This window comes from Prionailurus bengalensis, chromosome D2, assembly GCF_016509475.1.
Source record: "Prionailurus bengalensis isolate Pbe53 chromosome D2, Fcat_Pben_1.1_paternal_pri, whole genome shotgun sequence".
Taxonomy (NCBI): Eukaryota; Metazoa; Chordata; class Mammalia; order Carnivora; family Felidae; genus Prionailurus; species Prionailurus bengalensis.
Window position 1 is genome coordinate 80,076,333 of NC_057351.1, and position 18,387 is coordinate 80,094,719.

Genomic DNA, 18,387 nt, shown 5'->3' on the forward strand with positions numbered 1-18,387 from the left:
AGATTGAGATATTTATAGTATGATTCTATTATGTAAAACTCCAACGGGGGGGGAATTATACTTCAGAGAGTTAAAAATAGTTGAGTTGATTCTGGATGGTTCTAATTTTCCATTTTGTAATTTTTGAAATAATTTTGCAAATATCTTCTATACATGCATTAATTTTATAATCAGGAAAAATGTTTCTAAAAAATATAAGTCATAATTAAACGTCTTTGGGTATATTATTCTTTCAAGTTCAGTTAACATTGAACATAGATGTTTTTCCAAAAGGTCATGTGTTTATTATTTCTGTCAACATATGCATATCGTGTTCTGATTATGTGGTAAGCAAGCCTGAATAGAATTACAATTGGGGGGCACTTGGGTGGCTCGGTCGGTTGAGCTTCTGACTCTTGATTTTGGCTCAGATCATGTTCCCAGGGTCGTGGGATCGAGCCCCATGTAAGACTCCACACTCAGCTGCTTAAGATTCTCTCTCTCTCTCTCTCTCTCTCTCTCTCTCTCCCTCCCTCCCTCCCTCCCTCCCTCCCCCTCCCTCTGCTGCTCTCCCCTGCTTGTGCACTCTCTTTCTAAAAAAAAAAAAAAAAAAGATGGGGCACATGGGTGGCTCGGTGGGTTAAGTGTCTGACTTCAGCTCAGGTCATGATCTCACGGTTCATGAGTTTGAGCCCCGAATCAGTATCTCTGCTGTCAGCACAGACCTCGCTTTGGATCCTCTGTCCCCCTCTCTTTCTGCTCTCCCCCACTTGCTCTCTGTCTCTCTCCAAATAAATAAACTTGAAAAAAAAAATTGAAAATGAGCCAGTTTTATTGCTGCAGCGTTGTCTGATAATCTCATTTCTAATTTACTCTGTTGTACCATGTGTAGGTTTTACTTTTTTCCCTTGACATTTTTTATTCCAGGAAAATAGATTTTTTTTATTAAACTATCACTTGAGGGAAAAAAGTTAATACAAGTTTCCAATTTGTCAAACAGAAAACAAAATGCCTTTGTCTAGAAGCATGTATCACGAAAAAGCTTTCAAAGGATCACTCCTGGTTACAAAGAGCCAGCACTGTGGGGACTTGGCCCCCGAGGTGTCTGACGAAGGCCATCGGGGGTAAGAGGGCAGGCAGAGTAGGTCGGCAGCCTTCCCATCTACTGCCGCCTCAGTAGCACTGCCAGTTGGAAAGGCAGAAAGAAAAGCAGGGAAGATAAAAGGAAGAATGGGAAGGCTGGAAGAAAGGACGGACAGCTTCGCGGATGATGGCGAGCTCAGGAGGTGCTCAGTCTTGGTGGAGTCTGACCCCATCGTCCGTCCACCTGGGGAAGGGAGTTAGAGCAGCCGCAGGCATCACGGTCCTGCTCTCTTGTTTTCAGTGACCTGCCCAAGAGCACGTATGCCGGAATCTCTCGGCAGCCCATCCTTTCCTCTCCTGACTACCAACCTACCCCCTCATTCCATTTATTTTCGCATTTTAGACACCGAACTTTTATTTTTCTTAATTTTTTTTTAATGTTTTTATTTATTTCTGAGACAGAGAAAGACAGAGCATGAGCAGGGGAGGGGCAGAGAGAGAGGGAGACACAGAATCCGAAGCAGGCTCCAGGCTCCGAGCTGTCAGCACAGAGCCCGGCGCAGGGCTCGAACTCACGAACTGTGAGATCATGACCTGAGCTGAAGTCGGACGCTTATTTGACTGAGCCACCCGGGTGCCCCTCCTGCTTATTTTTTAAGTAATCTCTACACCCTGCGTGGAGCTCAAACTCATGACCCTGAGATCAAGAGTTGCACGCTCCACCGACGGAGCCAGCTGGGCGCCCCAGTGACAGACTTTTAAATATGCAGTTTCACCTCTATGAATCTGGCCCAAGTAAACATTTGCATCCAGGCACAAGGATACAAAAAGCTGGCATTATTGAACATTTAACTCTGTGTCAGGCCGTGCTGTAAGCGCTTTGCCTGTACTGGAACAGTCTCAGGAGGTACATTGCTATAGTTCTCATCCCCACTGTACAATTGAGGCAACTAAGGGTAACTTGCTGAAGGTTGCCAGCAAGTAATAATGCCGGAGCCAAGGCTTGAACTGAGCAGTCTGGCCTCTGAATCCACATACGAGGATGTTTGTTGCACCTTTACTTAATAGTGAGGGTTTTGAAAGCAATCCAACCAGTGGGAACTGGTTAAGTATATTGTGCCAGCACCTCTGTACTGTGGGATATGAAGCAGCCATTAGAAAGAATGAGGGAAGTTCTCATGTGATGACCTAGAAAGATCTTCAAGTTGTGTTACGTGAAAAAAGTAGCGTTCTAATTTGAGCCTATTTGATAGAGAGACAAAAATCTGAACAAGTAGTTGGATGTACAGAAAACAATCTGGAAGAAAGGCAACCAAACTGAAAAGTATTTACTTCGGGAAGGGAGAGTGGGGTGATGCTGCTGCTGGGGGGGGGACTTTGTAAGATATATGTGTACATATATATATGCCTATTTTTAAGTTTATTTTGAGAAAGAGAGAGCATGTGGGTGCACATGTGTGCTGGTGCATGAGCAGGGGGAGGGGCAGAGAGAGAGGGAGACACAGAATCCGAAGCAGGCTCCAGGCTCTGAGCTGTCGGCACAGAGCCTGACGTGGGGCCTGATCCCATGAACCGTGAGATCATGACCTGAGCCAAAGTCGGACGCTCAACCGACTGAGCCACCCAGGTGCCCCTAAAAAAAAATGTTTTTGTTTTTTTAGAGAGAGAGAATGTGCGAGTGGGGAGAGGGGCAGAGGGAGAGAGAGAATCTTAAGCAGGCTCCACACTCAGCATGGACCCTGACATAAGGCTCAATCCCACGACCCTGGGATCATGACCTGAGCCAAAATCCAGAGTCAGAGGCTCAACCAGCTGAGCCACCCAGGCACCTCATACTATAAACTCTTTAAGAATTCTTTTAAAAAATGGGGCCCCTGGGTGGCTCAGTCAGTTGAGCATCCGACTTGGGCTCAGGTCATGATCTCATAGTTTGTGGGTTCAAGCCCCACATCCAGCTCTGTGCTGACAGCTCAGAGCCTGGAGCCTGCTTCAGATTCTGTCACTGTCTTTCTCTGCCCCTCCCCTGCTCACTCACTGTCTCTCTCTCTCCCCTCCTCTCTCTCTCAAATATAAATAAACATTAAAAAATAAAAAGAATTCCTTTCAAAAATCCAAATTTCTAGTGCGAGAGCAAAGATGACATATAATATTTGATGACTGAAAACTTTATAGTTGATTCTAGTTTGAGCCTCACCCCCCCTGGAAAGGTACAAAATTGCATTGCCACCTCGAAACAGTTATTGTACTACCTACAAAGGTACATCTAAAACATTAGGCTTGGGGGCGCCTGGGTGGCTCAGTCAGCTAAGTATCTGACTTCGGCTCAGGTCATAATCTCGCGGTTCACAGTTCATGAGTTCGAGCCCCGCGTCGGGCTCTGTGCTGACAGCTCAGTGCCTGGAGCCTGCTTCAGATTCTGTGTCTCCGTCTCTCTCTGCCCCTCCCTCTCTCGTGCTCTGTCTTTCTCTGTCTCTCAAAAATAAATAAATGTTTTAAAAAAATTTTAAACGACCCATTAGGCTTAAAAATACATGTGTACTTTAAACAGTGTCTAACATAGAAAATATTTTTCTATCTAATAATAACTCTTTAAGAAAGTGCTGATAGAATCTCTTCAAAAATTGCCTCTTTGGTAGACAGGCTTCAGGTCTAATATTTAATTGAAAAATTCTAAGAATTGAACAAAAGTTTAGTAAGTTGAACTCACATAAAATAAACATACAGTAATTTTAAAAGTTCTCAGGTTCCTAGTTTTCCATTAAAAAATACAAGCCAATGGGGCGCCTGGGTGGCTCAGTCGGTTGGGTGTCTAACTTCGGCTCAGGTCATGATCTCACCATCTGTGAGTTCGAGCCCCACGTTGGGCTCTGGGCTGACAGCTCAGAGCCTGGAGCCTGCTTCGGATTCTGTGTCTCCCTCTCTCTCTGACCCTTCCCCGTTCATGCTCTGTCTCTCTCTGTCTCAAAAATAAATAAACGTTAAAAAAAGATTAAAAAAAAATACAAGCCAATAAAGATTTTTGTCACAACAGAAACTAATACGTGAAATATATTAGGAATATGTTTACAAAAGAGTATGCGGCTCTCAAGTATAGGAAGTCCACAACATTGCTGAAACGTGTTTTGGTGGTAGGCTTGAGATAGAGGCTGAGGTTTGTGCTCTGAGAATCCCCCAGCAGGTGCAGTGTGGACATCCGTGGCAGCGTGCGGAATCACTGTCCTGGCAGAATCCATCTCGTGTTTACAAAGTTCGCACGAGCCTCAGGGTTTTGGCTAAGGCCAAAACAGCAAGCGAGAGGAGGGTTTCTCCCTTCTGGACTATCTGCCCTGCAGTAGATAACGATAAACATAACTGCCACCCTAGTATCATCGTAAGGCCAAAAGGCGCATGGCGTGAAAGTGACAAGTGTGCCCAGGACTGGGGATGATAGATAGCTTTGGCTCCAAAAAATGTAAGTGAATGTCTAGTTGAGAGCAGAGCGGGAAGTCTTTGTGAAAAGTTGTCTATAAAACTTCAGAAATAAGGTTGTAGGGAAAGATGTCCACACTTTTTCCTCACGGCCCAAACATAATTGTCAAAAAATGGGCTTTTTAGTATCAGTGAAGCAGTTTCTCAGTAGTCTTGCAGCTAGCTTGTTAAGCTCTAAAAGGTAGAATCCTAAATGTCACTAGTGTGGATTAATTGGGCATCTCATCTTTCATTGACCAGAATGACGGGTCATCTTTTTAGCAAATATCAAATGAATAAGTATATTACTATCAGTTGAAATCCAAAATAAATGTGTAAAGCTCCCCGCTTCTCAGAAAATACAAATGGAGGGGCGCCTGGGTGGCTCGGTCAGTTGAGCATCCGACTTTGGCTCAGGTCACGATCTCGAGTTCATGAGTTTGAGCCCCGCGTCAGGCTCTGTGCTGACAGCTCAGAACCTGGGGCTTGCTTCAGATTCTGTGTCTCCCTCTCTCTGACCCTCCCCCGTTCGTGCTCTTTCTCTCTCGAAAATAAATAAAAATTTAAAAAAAATTTGAAAACAAAACCCAAATGGAATAAAACAATTGGAATCATTAGTGAAAAGCATTAGTGCTCACCCAGTAGCCCCTTGCAAGATTCTGTTCATCAGTGAGTGTTTCTTGGGAGCCACCAATGTGCTGGCACCGCTCAGGCCTTTGCAGGGGTGCGGGGGGAGTAGAGACCCCCAGAGGCACTAACTCTAGTATTACTCGTCATACTCCTGAAGCTCGCGGTGCAATATGGCGTGTTCTCAGGCACCAGTAGCTCCAGAAAGGTGATGATTTTTCTTACCCAGTTTTTTTTTTAAGTGCTTTTTGCTTTGTAATGACCACTGTCATGTGACCAGTTTGGAACTGTACAGTTACCGTTATACAGTGGAGAAGACAGGCAGACAGTCTCCCCATCTTAGGTGTCACTCCTTAGCTCCGCGACTTTGGACAAAACCTATTTTATAAGATTTAACGTTGTTAGAAAATGTTTGGGTTTTATTTTTGTTTAAAGAACATCAGAATTGGGGCGCCTGGGTGACTCAGTTAAGCGTCCGACTCTTGATTTTAACTTGGGTCATGATCTCGCAGTTTGTGAGATTGAGCCCCACATTGGGCTCTGTGCTGACATTGTGGAGCCTGCTTGGGATTCTGTCTCTGTCTCTGCCTCTGCCCCTCTCCCACTTGTGTGCACTCTCTCTTTCTCTCAAAATAAATAAATAAACATTTTTTTAAAAAAAGAGTATCAGGGGACACCTGGGTGGTTCAGTTGGTTAAGCGTCCGACTTTGGCTCAGGCCATGACCTCGCAGTTCGTGGGTTCGAGCCCTGTGTCGGTCTCTGTGCTGATAGCTCAGAGCCTGGGGCCTGCTTTGGTTTCTGTGTGTCTCTCTCTGTCCCTCCTCCACTCAAGCTCTCTGTCTCTCTCTCAAAATAAATAATCATTAAAAATATATATATATATTTCTTAAAAAAAAAAGCAGAATGAATTGCTTTTATTGGAAGTTAGGCTTTATATAGTCAGTAATAAGTCCACGAGGGCAGGAACTATTTCTTTGTTCCCTGTAGTTCCTTGCATGTGATATAAACCCAGTGGAGAAAACATTACTCACCTGCCAGAGTTGTGATAATTAGTGAAAATATTTGTAATACAGCTATCTGGGGGCTGGGCACAGGGGTTCAGCAAAGGTTGGTTCATTTCCTTCCTACATGAAAGTTCCAAAACATAATCGAAATTTACTATTAATTTTAAAATGACACTAACAAGGGCATCTGGGTGGCTCTGCTGGTTGAACCTCTGACTTCAGCTCAGGTCGTGATCTCATGGTTTGTGGGTTCAAACCCCGCATTGGGCTTACTACCGTCAGCGGGGAGCCTGCTTTGGATCCTCTGTCTGCCTCTCTCTCTGCCCCTCCCACACTCGTGCTCTCTCTGCCTCAAAAATAAACAAACATTAGAAAAAAAGTGATGCGACAATAAATTTCATATTAAAAATAAATAAATAAGTAATAAACATTAAAAATAGGAAAATGTTAAAAAAAAAGAAAAAAAGTGATGCTAACAATTTTTAATTACCTTTACTTCTTAAATCAGGATTTTCACTTAAGTTGTATGTTTCAAAGAAAGAGGCTATATGAAGGTTATTCTTCTGATAGAGTTAAGTATTTCCACAACAGAGATGTTCAAACGTTAGTGTGTATAAGAAAAAACTCAAGGAATTGTTTTAAATTTATATTCCTGGTTCTACCCTTGGATGTTCTGATTCTGCAGGTTTGGTAGGGCCCAGGAGCAGTTGATTAAGCTCACGGGTGTCTAGGAGATCATATTACAAGAAATATTCTTCCAGAGAGCATAACAGTCGAATTTGCTTAGACAGTTGAGTTATCCCATAGTTAGAGCTGACGAAGCTAAACTCGTTAAATCATTGTATTGAGGTATAATTGACATACAGTGAGCTGCACATATTTAGAGTACACACTTAAATAAGTTTTGAAATATTCATACACCCATGAAACCTTCAGCATAACATAATGAACATATCCCTGCAAAATCTCCTTCTGTCCCTTTTTTAAAAGTTTATATATATGTATATTTATAATCTTTAACTCAAGTATAATTAATATATAGTATTGTATTTGTTTCAGGTTTACAAATGATTCAACAATTCTGTACGTTACTCAGTGCTCCTCATGATAAACATACTCTTAATCCTTCGTCTGTTTCACTCATTTCCCCACCTCCCTCCCTCTGGCAACCACCAGTTTGTTCTCTGTAGTTAAGAGTCTGTTTTTCGTTTTTGTTGATCGCTTTTTGCTTTGTTCATTTGTTTCCTAAATTCCACGTATGAGGAAAACATACAATATTTGTCTTTCTCTGACTGACCTATTTCACGCAGCATTAAACCCTCTAGATCCATCCATGTTGGTGCAAATGGTAAGATTTCATTCTTTCTTATACCTAATACTCCATCGTGTATATTACCATATCTTCTTTATCCATTCTTCTATGGATGGACACTTGAGCTGCTTCCATATCTTGGTTATTGTAATTAATGCTGCAATAAACACAGGGGTGTGTACATCTTTTCAAATTAGTGTTTTTGTTTTCTTCGAGTAAATGCCCAGTAGCAGAATTACTGGATCATATGGTAATTTTATTTTTAATTCTTTGAGGAACCTCCGTACTGTTTCCCACCACGGCTGTACCAGTTTGCATTCCCACCAGCAGTGCACGAGAGTTCCTTTCTACGCACATCCTCACCAACATTTGTTGTTTCTTGTGGGTTTTTTGTTTTTTGTTTTTTTAGCTGTTCTGACAGGTGTGAGTCGATATCTCCTTGTGGTTTTGATTTGCATTTCCCTGATGATTAGTGATGTTGAGCATCTTTTCATGTGTCTGTTAGCCATCTGTATGCCTTCTTTACAAAAAAATGTCTGTTCATGTCCTCTGCCCATTTTTAAATTGGATTATTTGGTTTTCTGGTGTTGAGTTGTAGGAGTTCTTTATATATTTTGGATATTAACCCCATATTGGATACATCATTTGCAAATATCTTCTCCCATTCAGTAGGTTGTCTTTTAGTTTTGTTGATTATTTCCCTTGCTGCACAGAAGCTTTTTATTTTGATGTAGTCCCAATAGTTTATTGTTGCTTTCGTTTCCCTTGCCAGAGGAGGCATATCTAGAAAAATGTTTCTGACGTCAAAAGATTGCCGCCTGTGTTTTCTTCTAGGAATCTTGTTTGTTTATTCATTCACCTATTGATGAACAATTGGGTTATTTCTGGTTTTGAGCTATTGCACGTAAAGCTGCTATGAACGCGTTTACAGGTGTTTGTATCGATACGTTCAGAATTAAATTCATAAGATTTCATGCAAGTTTTAATACCTTTCTTCCTTCTGTTTTCATTGCAGAAAGTTATTGGATGGTACAGATTCCGGCGAAACACACAGCAGCAGATGTCCTACAGAGAGCAGGTGATCCATAAGCAGCTCACCCGCATCCTTGGGGTGCCCGACCTCGTCTTCCTTCTCTTCAGCTTCATCTCTACCGCCAACAATTCCACTCATGCTTTAGAATATGTTCTCTTTAGGCCAAATCGAAGGTAAAGAAAGAATTCCCACCAGACTCGTAAACAGTAAAGATGTTGTGCAAATGATTGAGATTTATGACTTTGACAATGTGCATATTATTGCATCTTTAAAGAAAAGCTTTTGGGGCGCCTGGGGGGCTCAGTCGGTTAAGCCTCCGACTTCGGCTCAGGTCACGATCTCACAGTTCATGGGTTCGAGCCCCACGTCGGGCTCTGCATTGACAGCTCAGAGCCTGGAGCCTGCTTCAGACTCTGTGTCTCCCTCTCTCTCTCTGCCCCTCCTATGCTCATGCTCTGCCTCTGTCTCTTACTCAAAAATAAACAAATAAACATTAAAAAAAAAAAAGAGCTTTTATAATTCTCTTTCAGCTAGCTTTCTTTGTAATGAGAGAAGGTATTTTCCTGTCAGTTGTATAAATTAAAATTGTTTTTGAATCAAGAAGCATTAGCAAGATATGTTAATTATGCATAAATTCTTATAGGAATAAATAGCTGGAAATCATCATTTGCTTCTCCATAATCCATTATGTAGAAATACAGTTTTACTGCTCTGGAAGCCTGTAATTTTAAAACCGATTTCAAAGAGAAAATTGTAAAATTGATCCACCTACTGGTTAATGAGGGTTTTGCATTGTGAACTTATGAAAGCAAAAAAAAAAAAAAAAAAAAAAAAAAAAAATCATGATTATGATCTCTATCTGTAAATAACAGAAAGGTTTCTTTCTGGAAATTCACTTGTAAACTATATTACATGAACATTAGTGAAAATAATTGTTATTAATAAAAAAAATTTTTTTTTTACTGTTTTTATTTATATTTGAGAGAGAGACCGAGCTTGAGCGGGGGAGGGGCGGAGAGACGGAGACAGAATCTGAAGCAGGCTCCAGGCTCTGAGCTGTCAGGACAGAGCCGGACGTGGGGCTCGAACCCGCAAGCAGTGGGATCATGACCTGAGCCGAAGTCGGATACTTAACCAACTGAGTCACCCAGGCACCCCTAAATGTTTATTTATTTTTGAGAGAGAGAGAGCACGTGCAGGGAAGGGCAGAAAGAGGGAGACAGAGGATCCGAAGCCGACTCCTTGCTGACAGCAGGGAGCCCAGTGTAGGGCTCGAACTCACGATCGTGAGCTCATGACTTGAGCCAAAATCGGATGCTTGACCGACTGAGCTACTTACCCAGGTGCCCTTTGTGAAAACAATTATTACTTGTTAAATAGCCGTTTGCAAGATTTCATTAAGTAATCAGTGGGTATTTCCTGAGCTCTTAACAACAACCTCAGCGCTCTGCCAGTTGCTGTGGGGATGCAAAGGAGGTATGAGACGGGACCTCTGCTCTCAAGGAGTTTACAGTCGAGTTTCTACCAGTTCATATGTCCTTGGGTTGTAAAAATAGGTGCTCCGTGAGACCTTCTGGTAGTTCATCGGTGCCGAGACTCCCAACTCCTACTGCCAGGACCCATGGTTCAAGCAGAGCAGCGCCTTTGACATGGTCTTTCTCCATGCTTCCGCAGGTATAATCAAAGGATATCCCTTGCTATCCCCAATCTAGGCAATACTAGCCAGCAAGAGTACAAAGTTTCTTCAGTGCCAAATACTTCTCAGAGTTACGCCAAAGTTATCAAAGAGCATGGGTAAGTTGAAAGTAAAATGGAAGTGTTTTCCTTTCTTCCGTGAACAGTGTTTAACAGATTCATGGCGACAGGCGAGATCAAGCTTGATGTGATTGAAGTGGAAAAATGCAGCTAGGTCATCCTCTAGCCCACCACCGCCACGTGTCAGAATTTCATGCTTATCGAAAAGATAGTTTACCTTCACCAGTACTTTTGTTTTTAAACATTTGCCCCAGTTGTTTGTTGTTGTTTTTTTTGCAATCGATAATAAAAGTTTTGAAAGAGTATGCATATTTCTGAGGTTCCAGAGCTAAATGTGGTCACTGAAAAATGGGTAGCGTTTTATTACTTTTCAAGTTGTCTTGGTAACATGGGTTCTTTTTTTGTTCTCTTCCGTGATTCTAGTGGCATGGGCATTGCTGCTGAGACAGTCACTTGGCACTGTAGCATTTACGTAATGAATTGAGGCGGAAGTGATAGGAAAATGCCTTTCTGGTCGTGATAATTTTGTGACGTCTTTTTCCTGTCTTCTAGTACTGACTTTTTTGACAAGGATGGAGTCATGAAAGACATCAGGGCGATTTATCAGGTGTATAATGCACTTCAGGAGAAAGTGCAGGTAACTCTCTATTTACTAGTTTTTTATCTTATTCATAACGCCCAAGTGCTTTTAATTCTACTTTAATTTTTAATCATCTCCCAACTGACAAATGAATCATGGTCCAAAAGTCAGAATGTGCTTTCCCCAAATAGTATCAGATGTGTGGGGTAGTTACTCACGTCAGCCTACAAAAGGCCGTCTCATTATGCGCCTGAAAAGCAGAGAGTCTGAAGTACAGTATTAGTATCACTAGTTTAAATACTTCTGACCCCGTTTATAACAGTGTTTTCTTTGGGGAAATACATTCCACGTTTAAAGGATTGCTGAGGACACAGCTGTCTCCATCAGGACACTCGGAGTTGGGACCGCATCAAAGGGCGCCCGTGACCGGTACAGCCCTGCTCCTTCGCTCCGGTTCACTCGCTTTGCCCCCAGCTGCCTCCATCGAGTGGGAGGATCTCCCTGGAGCCTGTTCATTCCTAGTCATTCATGCAACAAGTATTTATGGAAACATCTCCTACAAGCCAGTGATTGAGCTAGGTGCTAACAGTACTTTCCCACGATCTTTTCATCATCCCCAGTGTGTTCCTAGGAGTAATTTGCTCTGAACCCTAAGAACCAAAGAGGCTCTGAGAACAAGAGGGGAAGTGGTGTGGCTGAAGAAGCTCTCCCAGACCTGGAGAAAGCCTAGCTTTGAGGAAGAAGCCCCAAGGAATAGCGAGGGGAGTGCAGGCAGCTACCGAGAAAGAGGGAAGCACACTGATCGGCTGGGGGCCAAAGCAGAAAGCACACACGACGCAGTGTCCAGCGTTAGCGTTCCAGAGTAGGGTCCCGGCCCACCAAGCAGCACAGGGAGCTTTATACAGGCTCGCTGGTGACTGGCCTACTTTCTGGCAGTTTCTGGTATTTCTGCTATGGAAGGAACGTGCATGAAACACAGCTTTTTGTCCTAAATTCATGACCGTGCTCTTTGCAGGCTGTCAGCACTGTCTAGCCGACCTCAGAGTGGCTGTTCTCATTTCACTGCCGACTGCATAAGGCCTGCTGTGCGGCCGCCAGTAACGCATCGCGTGCCTTGATGGGAGTCGCCGGGTGGCATAGGTGTAGACTCCCTGGCTGTCTTTATTAAGTCTCGACTTGAAACTTTTCCTCCCCGCTCTCCCCAATGATAAATCTTTTCTGTGAAGTAAGTTTATTTGTGACATCTGATTTTTGATTGTTGGTTATAAATTAAAGTTGAAAGCCTCTCATTCCTGTCCCATCTGCTGTTCATCCTTTGGATGCTAGACTGGTATGCGAGGGAAAGAATCAAATCTTTCCCATCTTACCCTTATTTTTCAAGAGTCCAGAGGCTCAATAGCATCATCATCTTCACAGAATTAAGGAAGCAAGTCAGTGGATAACAGGACCTGTCCCTTGGGCCCTCCTGATCCTGCTCTGCCTCCCACATCTGCTTTGTGACTCGAGGCAGCGTCTGAGCTCTTCCTAGGGCTCCAGTCAGTGCTGTCTCCGTGGAACGCCTCGTGCTTGAATTTGAAACGGACTGTTCCTGTTGTCATTTCTTCCCTCAGGCAGTGTGTGCAGATGTGGAAAAGAGCGAGCGAGTTGTTGCGTCTTGTCAGGCAGAAGTGAACAAATTGAGAAGACAAATCACTCAGAGGAAACATGAAAAGGAGCAAGAAAGAAGTGAGTTTCCCATTACTTTCACCATTTGGTATCAGGGAGGCGTCTCGTTTCAAACGTCGAACCACACGATAAATCACAGGAACCCTTGTACACTCGTCCAGCCCCGCGTGAGGCTGATGGCGAGAGAGCGTTTGCTTGTCTCTAAGCTTTCCAGAAGAGAAGTACTGTTTCCCATGGTGTCCTTCCCAAGTCTCTGAAACCAAAAGAGGAGATTAAAAGGAGAAAGGCTGAAGCAAGTGAGAATAAATCGCAGGAAGGGGTTGCCGCAGACTTGTGTGCCTTGACCGCTACGGTCTGTTCATAGCAGATGTGAAGTTCCTGACTGAGTTAATAACCCCGCACGCCTCCCTGGTGGGGATCATGTCCCGTGTTCATCATACCGCATAAAGGAGCGACCCAATATTCTTTTTTTTTTTTTAATTTTACTTTTTAAATTTAGGTCCAAATTAGCGTATAGTGCAACAATGATTTCGGGAGTAGATTCCTTACTGCCCCTTACCCCTGTAGCCCATCCCCCCTCCCACAACCCCTCCAGCAATCCTCAGTTTGTTCTCCATATTTATGAGTCTCTTTTGTTTTGTCCCTCCCTATTTTTATATTATTTTTGTTTCCCTTCCCTTACGTTCATCTGTTTTGTCTCTTAAAGTCCTCATAGGAGTGAAGTCCTGTGATTTTTGTCTTTCTCTGAGTGACTAATTTCACTTAGCGTAATACCCTCCACGTGGTTCCATCCACGTAGTTGCCAATGGCAAGATTTCATTCTTTTTGATTGCCGAGTGATACTCCATTGTAGATATATACCACATCTTCTTTATCCATTCGTCCCTCGATGGACATTTGGGCCATTTCCATCCTTTGGCTATTGTCGGTAGTGCCACTCTAAACATGGGGGTACATGTGCCCCTTCGAAACAGCACACCTGTATCCCTTGGATAAATGCCTAGTAGTGCACTTGCTGGGTCGTAGGGTAGTTCTGTTTTCAGTTTTTTGAGGAACCTCCATACTGTTTTCCAGAGTGGCCGCACCAGCTTGCCTTCCCAGATCCAATATTCTTTTAACTTCACATTTGATTCATAGGATCACAGCAAAGGCTGTAATGTCTGTTTTTTGGTAGCTGTGGATGAATGGATACAATTAGGCTAAGGGAACCAGCTGGTTGAATGAGAATTAGGCCCAAGAATCTGTTGATTCCAGCATGGGAAGAGACATGTTTGCTATAGCATCACCAGATTTAACATGTGTACATTAAATGTATAATCTTTTCTGATTTAAGAAGAATACTTGCAAACCAGGACATCTGGGTGGCTCAGTCGGTTAAGCGTCCGACTCTTGATTTCAGTTTAAGAGATTGAATCCCACATCAGGCTCTGCACTGACAGAGCAGAGCCTGCTTGGGATTCTCTCTCTCTCTCTCTCTCTCTCTCTCTCTCTCTCTCTCTGTGTCCCTCCCCCGCTTGGATGCACATTCTCCCAAAATAAGCAAATAAACTTAAAAAAAGTAACTTAAAAAAAATATTTGTAAACCAATTAAAAGGTAATTTATATTTCCAGGTAAGTGATACCTGATTCACATTTAGTGTTAACATTTTTTGAGAGATAATCAGAAATGCAGACAAGGATTTCTACACAGGAATAATAATCACAACTTTGTAACTCTAAAATCTTAGAAACAACCTATTGGAGTAGTCAAATAAATAGCAGTAGAATAATTGAATAAATTATGGCATATCTATATGGTGGAATATTGTACAGCCATTAAGGTGAGTTTTTAATGACCTGGGATAATACCCACTATATTACCAGCATATTACCAGATAATACCCAGTAATGACCTGAAATAGTACCCAGAAAGCACTAGGATGTAAAATGACATAAACACACAATGTCAGCTATGTTTAAAATACACACACACACACACACGCACACACACACGCCAGGGTAGATAATGAGACTGGAATTCAGAAAGGGGGGGAAGGGTTGACATCTAAAATCTTTATCTTTTTTTTTTAACCCTAAATTTTTATTTATTTATTTATTTATTTATTTAACATTTATTCAGTTTTGAGAGACAGAGCATGAGCAGGGGAGGGGCAGAGAGAGAGGGAGACACAGAATCTGAAGCAGGCTCCAGGCTCTGAGCAGTCAGCACAGAGCACGACTGGGGTTTGAACTCACAAACCGTGAGATCACGACCTGAGCCGAAGTTGGACACTCAACCAACTGAGCCATTCAGATGCCCCTAAAATGTTTATGTTTTAACTCCAACAAATCCTGTACTCTTTGCACCAAAAGTCTAATAGTATTATCTAGGTGATAGAATTATGGGTGATTTTATTTTCTCTGTTCTTTTCTAAATTTTGTATGAGTGTTTTTCAAGGCTGTGGACTCCTAGTTGTGGTATTATTCCAGAGCATACACAAAAATGCACTATATTGGGGTGCCCGGCTGGCTCAATCGATGGAGAGTGCAGCTCTTGATGTCAGGGTGGTGAGTTTGAGCCCAACGTTGGGTGTAGAGCTTACCTTAAAGAAAAAAAAAGAAAAAAAATGTGCTGTATTTATGGCCTAGAACCTGGAAAATTGGCCACCTAATATAGGGCTTTTAAACTTGGAAGGAGAAAATGGTATACGAGTGTATTGTGATGAGTAGTTGTAAAGAGAAATGCTTTTGATGTCTATCAAAGAAGAAAGTCACATTCAAATGACTGCCACGGGTGGTAAGGACTGTTTATTCCCGTCCCCACAGTCTGTAAGCACAGTAAGCAACAGGGGAGGGAAACAGCACAGGATTTGGAATTAGAAGATCTGCCTTTGAGTATCAGGGCCTCACTTCTAGTTGCTCCCTTAGTGAAGTCACTTAGCCTTTCTGAACTCTGGTCCCTTGTGTAATCATTTGGCGAACAGTGATATTAATAATGACGACTTCAGAAGGTTTTTGTTAAAACCTTCTGAATAATAATAATAATAATAATAATAATAATAATAAAACCTGAAAACCTTATTATTTTGTTAAATGATTATTTATTTTTGAGAGAGAGAGAGCACACGAACCGGGGAGGGACAGAGAGAGGGCGACAGGATCCGAAGTGGGCTCTACACTGGTAGCAGAGAGTTCGAGCTCACAAACTACAAGATCATGCCCTGAGCTATAGAGCCGGACGCTCAAGCATCTGAGCCACCCAGGCGCCCCCCGCAGAAGTTTCTTTTGAGGCTTAAATAAATTATAGGAACATGTTTTGTAAATTACGAAGTACCGTGCACATGTAAGATAACTAAGAGTAGTAATCCGTTTCACTGCTTTGTTGCCATTCTCTGGAACATTCAGGCTGACTGCTTAGTGCGTTGAGCTGCAAAGCTGCCAAAATAGAGAAAGTGTTACAGTTTTCTTTGTTTTGGTCCAGGACTGCAGCAGGCGATGATCAGCAGGCAGGTGCCATCCGAAAGTTCGGGACCGGCCTTCAGCCCCCGGATGCCCTACCCTGGGCTTGCAGCCGAAGGTAGAAGTACGCTTGGAGACGCAGAGGCCTCCGATCCTCCTCCCCCTTATTCTGATTTTCACCCAAACAATCAAGAAAGTACTTTGAGCCATTCTCGCATGGAAACTAGTGTCTTCATGCCTCGGCCGCAGGCCGTGGGTTCTTCCAGTTACGCTTCCAGCAGTGCCGGACTGCAGTGTCCCGGGAGCGACACAGACCTTCCTCCTTCCCAAAGAGCAGCTGGAGACAGTGTCGAGGAGTCCGATGACAGCGATTATGAAAATTTGATTGACCCCACAGAACCCTCTAACAGCGAATACTCCCATTCGAGGGATTCTCGAGCCCTGACACATCCCGACGGGGGCTCCAGGAACACTCAGACCTCCCAGATTTAGCTAAACAAGAGACTCTCCACTTAGCATGGTTTTTCTTCATTGCTTGTTGAGAGAGGTGTTTGAGGACTTAATCTGGGGGAGGGGGGAGAACTGCTTTCTCAGAGCCCCGGACACCCAACAGGAGGGTCCCCGGGCACAGAACTAACTGGTAGGAGCCTCACGTCCGCCGGTTCCCACCTGCAGTCACAGTGCGCAGGTTTCGCGACCGAATCATTAAGATAATCAAATTGTCCTAATTCTGGTGCGATTCATGGATGTACTGGTAAATTTAGGCAGAGTGAAACTTATCAACATAGTTTCTGTTCTTTCAAATAAATTGGAAAAATTAGAGACTAAGCACAATTAGTCTATAAATGTTCTATAAATCAAAAACTTACCTCTTGCACTATCATGCCTTGAAATTTACTTTTTCAAAGGGAAACGAGTTTAGCAGCAGCCTTCAAAGAACCTTCTTTCTATGATGAGCCAAATTCATCTTTGCCAGAAAGAAATTTTGATAATTCCAAGAAGCCTGATTGGAACAAATCGGATGGACCTTCTCTAGTCTGCATGACTTTGTGAGATCAAAAGAGAGGGCTTTGTTTCAACTCTTTTCTACTAGCCTGATATCTGTTGTCACTTAAAATGGTTGCCTTTAAAAAAAAAAAAAAAATGTAGAGATACTAATTACCAGTAAGTAATCATCCAAATAAGTATGTCATAAAATAAATTACTTATTTTTCTTTCGGGGTATGACAGTGACTGCTTTGTTGCACTAGCCACATTTATGGTCTCTGTTCTGGAGTCTTCCAACCGAAGGACACACAGCAGCAGATAACAGAAAGGAGTTCTGCTCCAGACCTGCGCTTCATGCGGAACAGACTCCAGACGCAGTGGAGTTAGCCGAGTTCGTACGTAAGGGATAGACCGCATTTAGCAATTCTGACCAATCCTAGTGTTAGTTTTATTTGTGGAGGAAAGATGTTTGATAAACCATTTGGGAATCTTGGTGACTAGAGATTCGTTTTAAACCTGAATAACCATACTTACTATTTTTTAAATTGCTACTTGGAGGATAGTTGCGGAATGTGTAGAGACTTTCTGTTGGGATGCACTTCTATTTTTATTTAATTACCGCTTGTTTTCTAGTTTTGCCCAGAATGTGTGAAACTACTAAAGACATTCATGAGCGCGCTAGGTTCCTGGTTTGGAAATGACAAGACCCAGCGTTTGTGATGAGGTCAGCCCGCGAAGTTAATGCTTTGGGATGTGACTGCCTTTCCCGTGAACTAGTTAAAACCTGTGAGGATAAGAAAGGTTTTAAAAGAGGCTTAAAATCCGGGTTCTGGAAGAGTAGTTTTATTTTGTTGGAGAGAGGTCGACTCCCTGAGCTTCGGTTCCAATACTAAATGACACCGTGTAGACCGACAAATGAAATGCTAAAAGTGCCGTTCTTCCGAGATCCACTCTGGGGTCTGTACTTTCCTGCTGTCACTGTTTTGTTGGCCTTACACCACTGCCATTCGATTTGAGATGTTGCAGACCTCTTCATCTGCACATGTGTTCTGGTTATCGGCTCCTTTCTAGCAGCTTCAGCACCAGTGTGAATTTCATTTTTTTAAGTGCCATAGCCATCTCCTCTGTTCAGATTCTGACATTCAGGAAAATATCTTTATTTTTATGCCATACTGAAACCTACAATGTGTATCTGACAAAGCAGTTAAATGTGACAATAAAAACTTATTTAATCATGGTACCACCGTTGTGACGTCTGTCTCAGCACCCACCAAGGTCTTGCCTCAGTTCACTCAGGCCATTCTTAGGAGACTTAATACAGTGTTCTATCTTTTAAATGTTCGTTTGTTTGTTTGTTTTTTTGAGATAGAGCGCACGTGCAAGCGGGGGAAGGGCAGAAAGAGAGGGACAGAGAGAACCCTAAGCAGCCTCCATACTGTCAGTGCAGAGCCCCACACGGGGCTCAAGCTCACGAAC

At 42.8% G+C, this 18,387-nt stretch overlaps 1 protein-coding gene across 1 annotated transcript in view; it reads left to right on the plus strand.

Moving 5' to 3' along the window:
• The window catches only part of ABRAXAS2 (abraxas 2, BRISC complex subunit), a 30,801-nt gene extending 12,650 nt beyond the window's left edge, over positions 1–18,151 (plus strand). Inside the window, exons 5-9 of the mRNA XM_043597811.1 lie at positions 8,469–8,659; positions 10,161–10,280; positions 10,794–10,878; positions 12,432–12,546; positions 15,947–18,151. Coding sequence (XP_043453746.1) covers positions 8,469–8,659; positions 10,161–10,280; positions 10,794–10,878; positions 12,432–12,546; positions 15,947–16,416 — 981 coding nt within the window. The 3' untranslated portion in view covers positions 16,417–18,151. The remainder of the gene's footprint in view (positions 1–8,468; positions 8,660–10,160; positions 10,281–10,793; positions 10,879–12,431; positions 12,547–15,946) is intronic.
• The last annotated feature ends 236 nt before the right edge of the window (positions 18,152–18,387 follow it).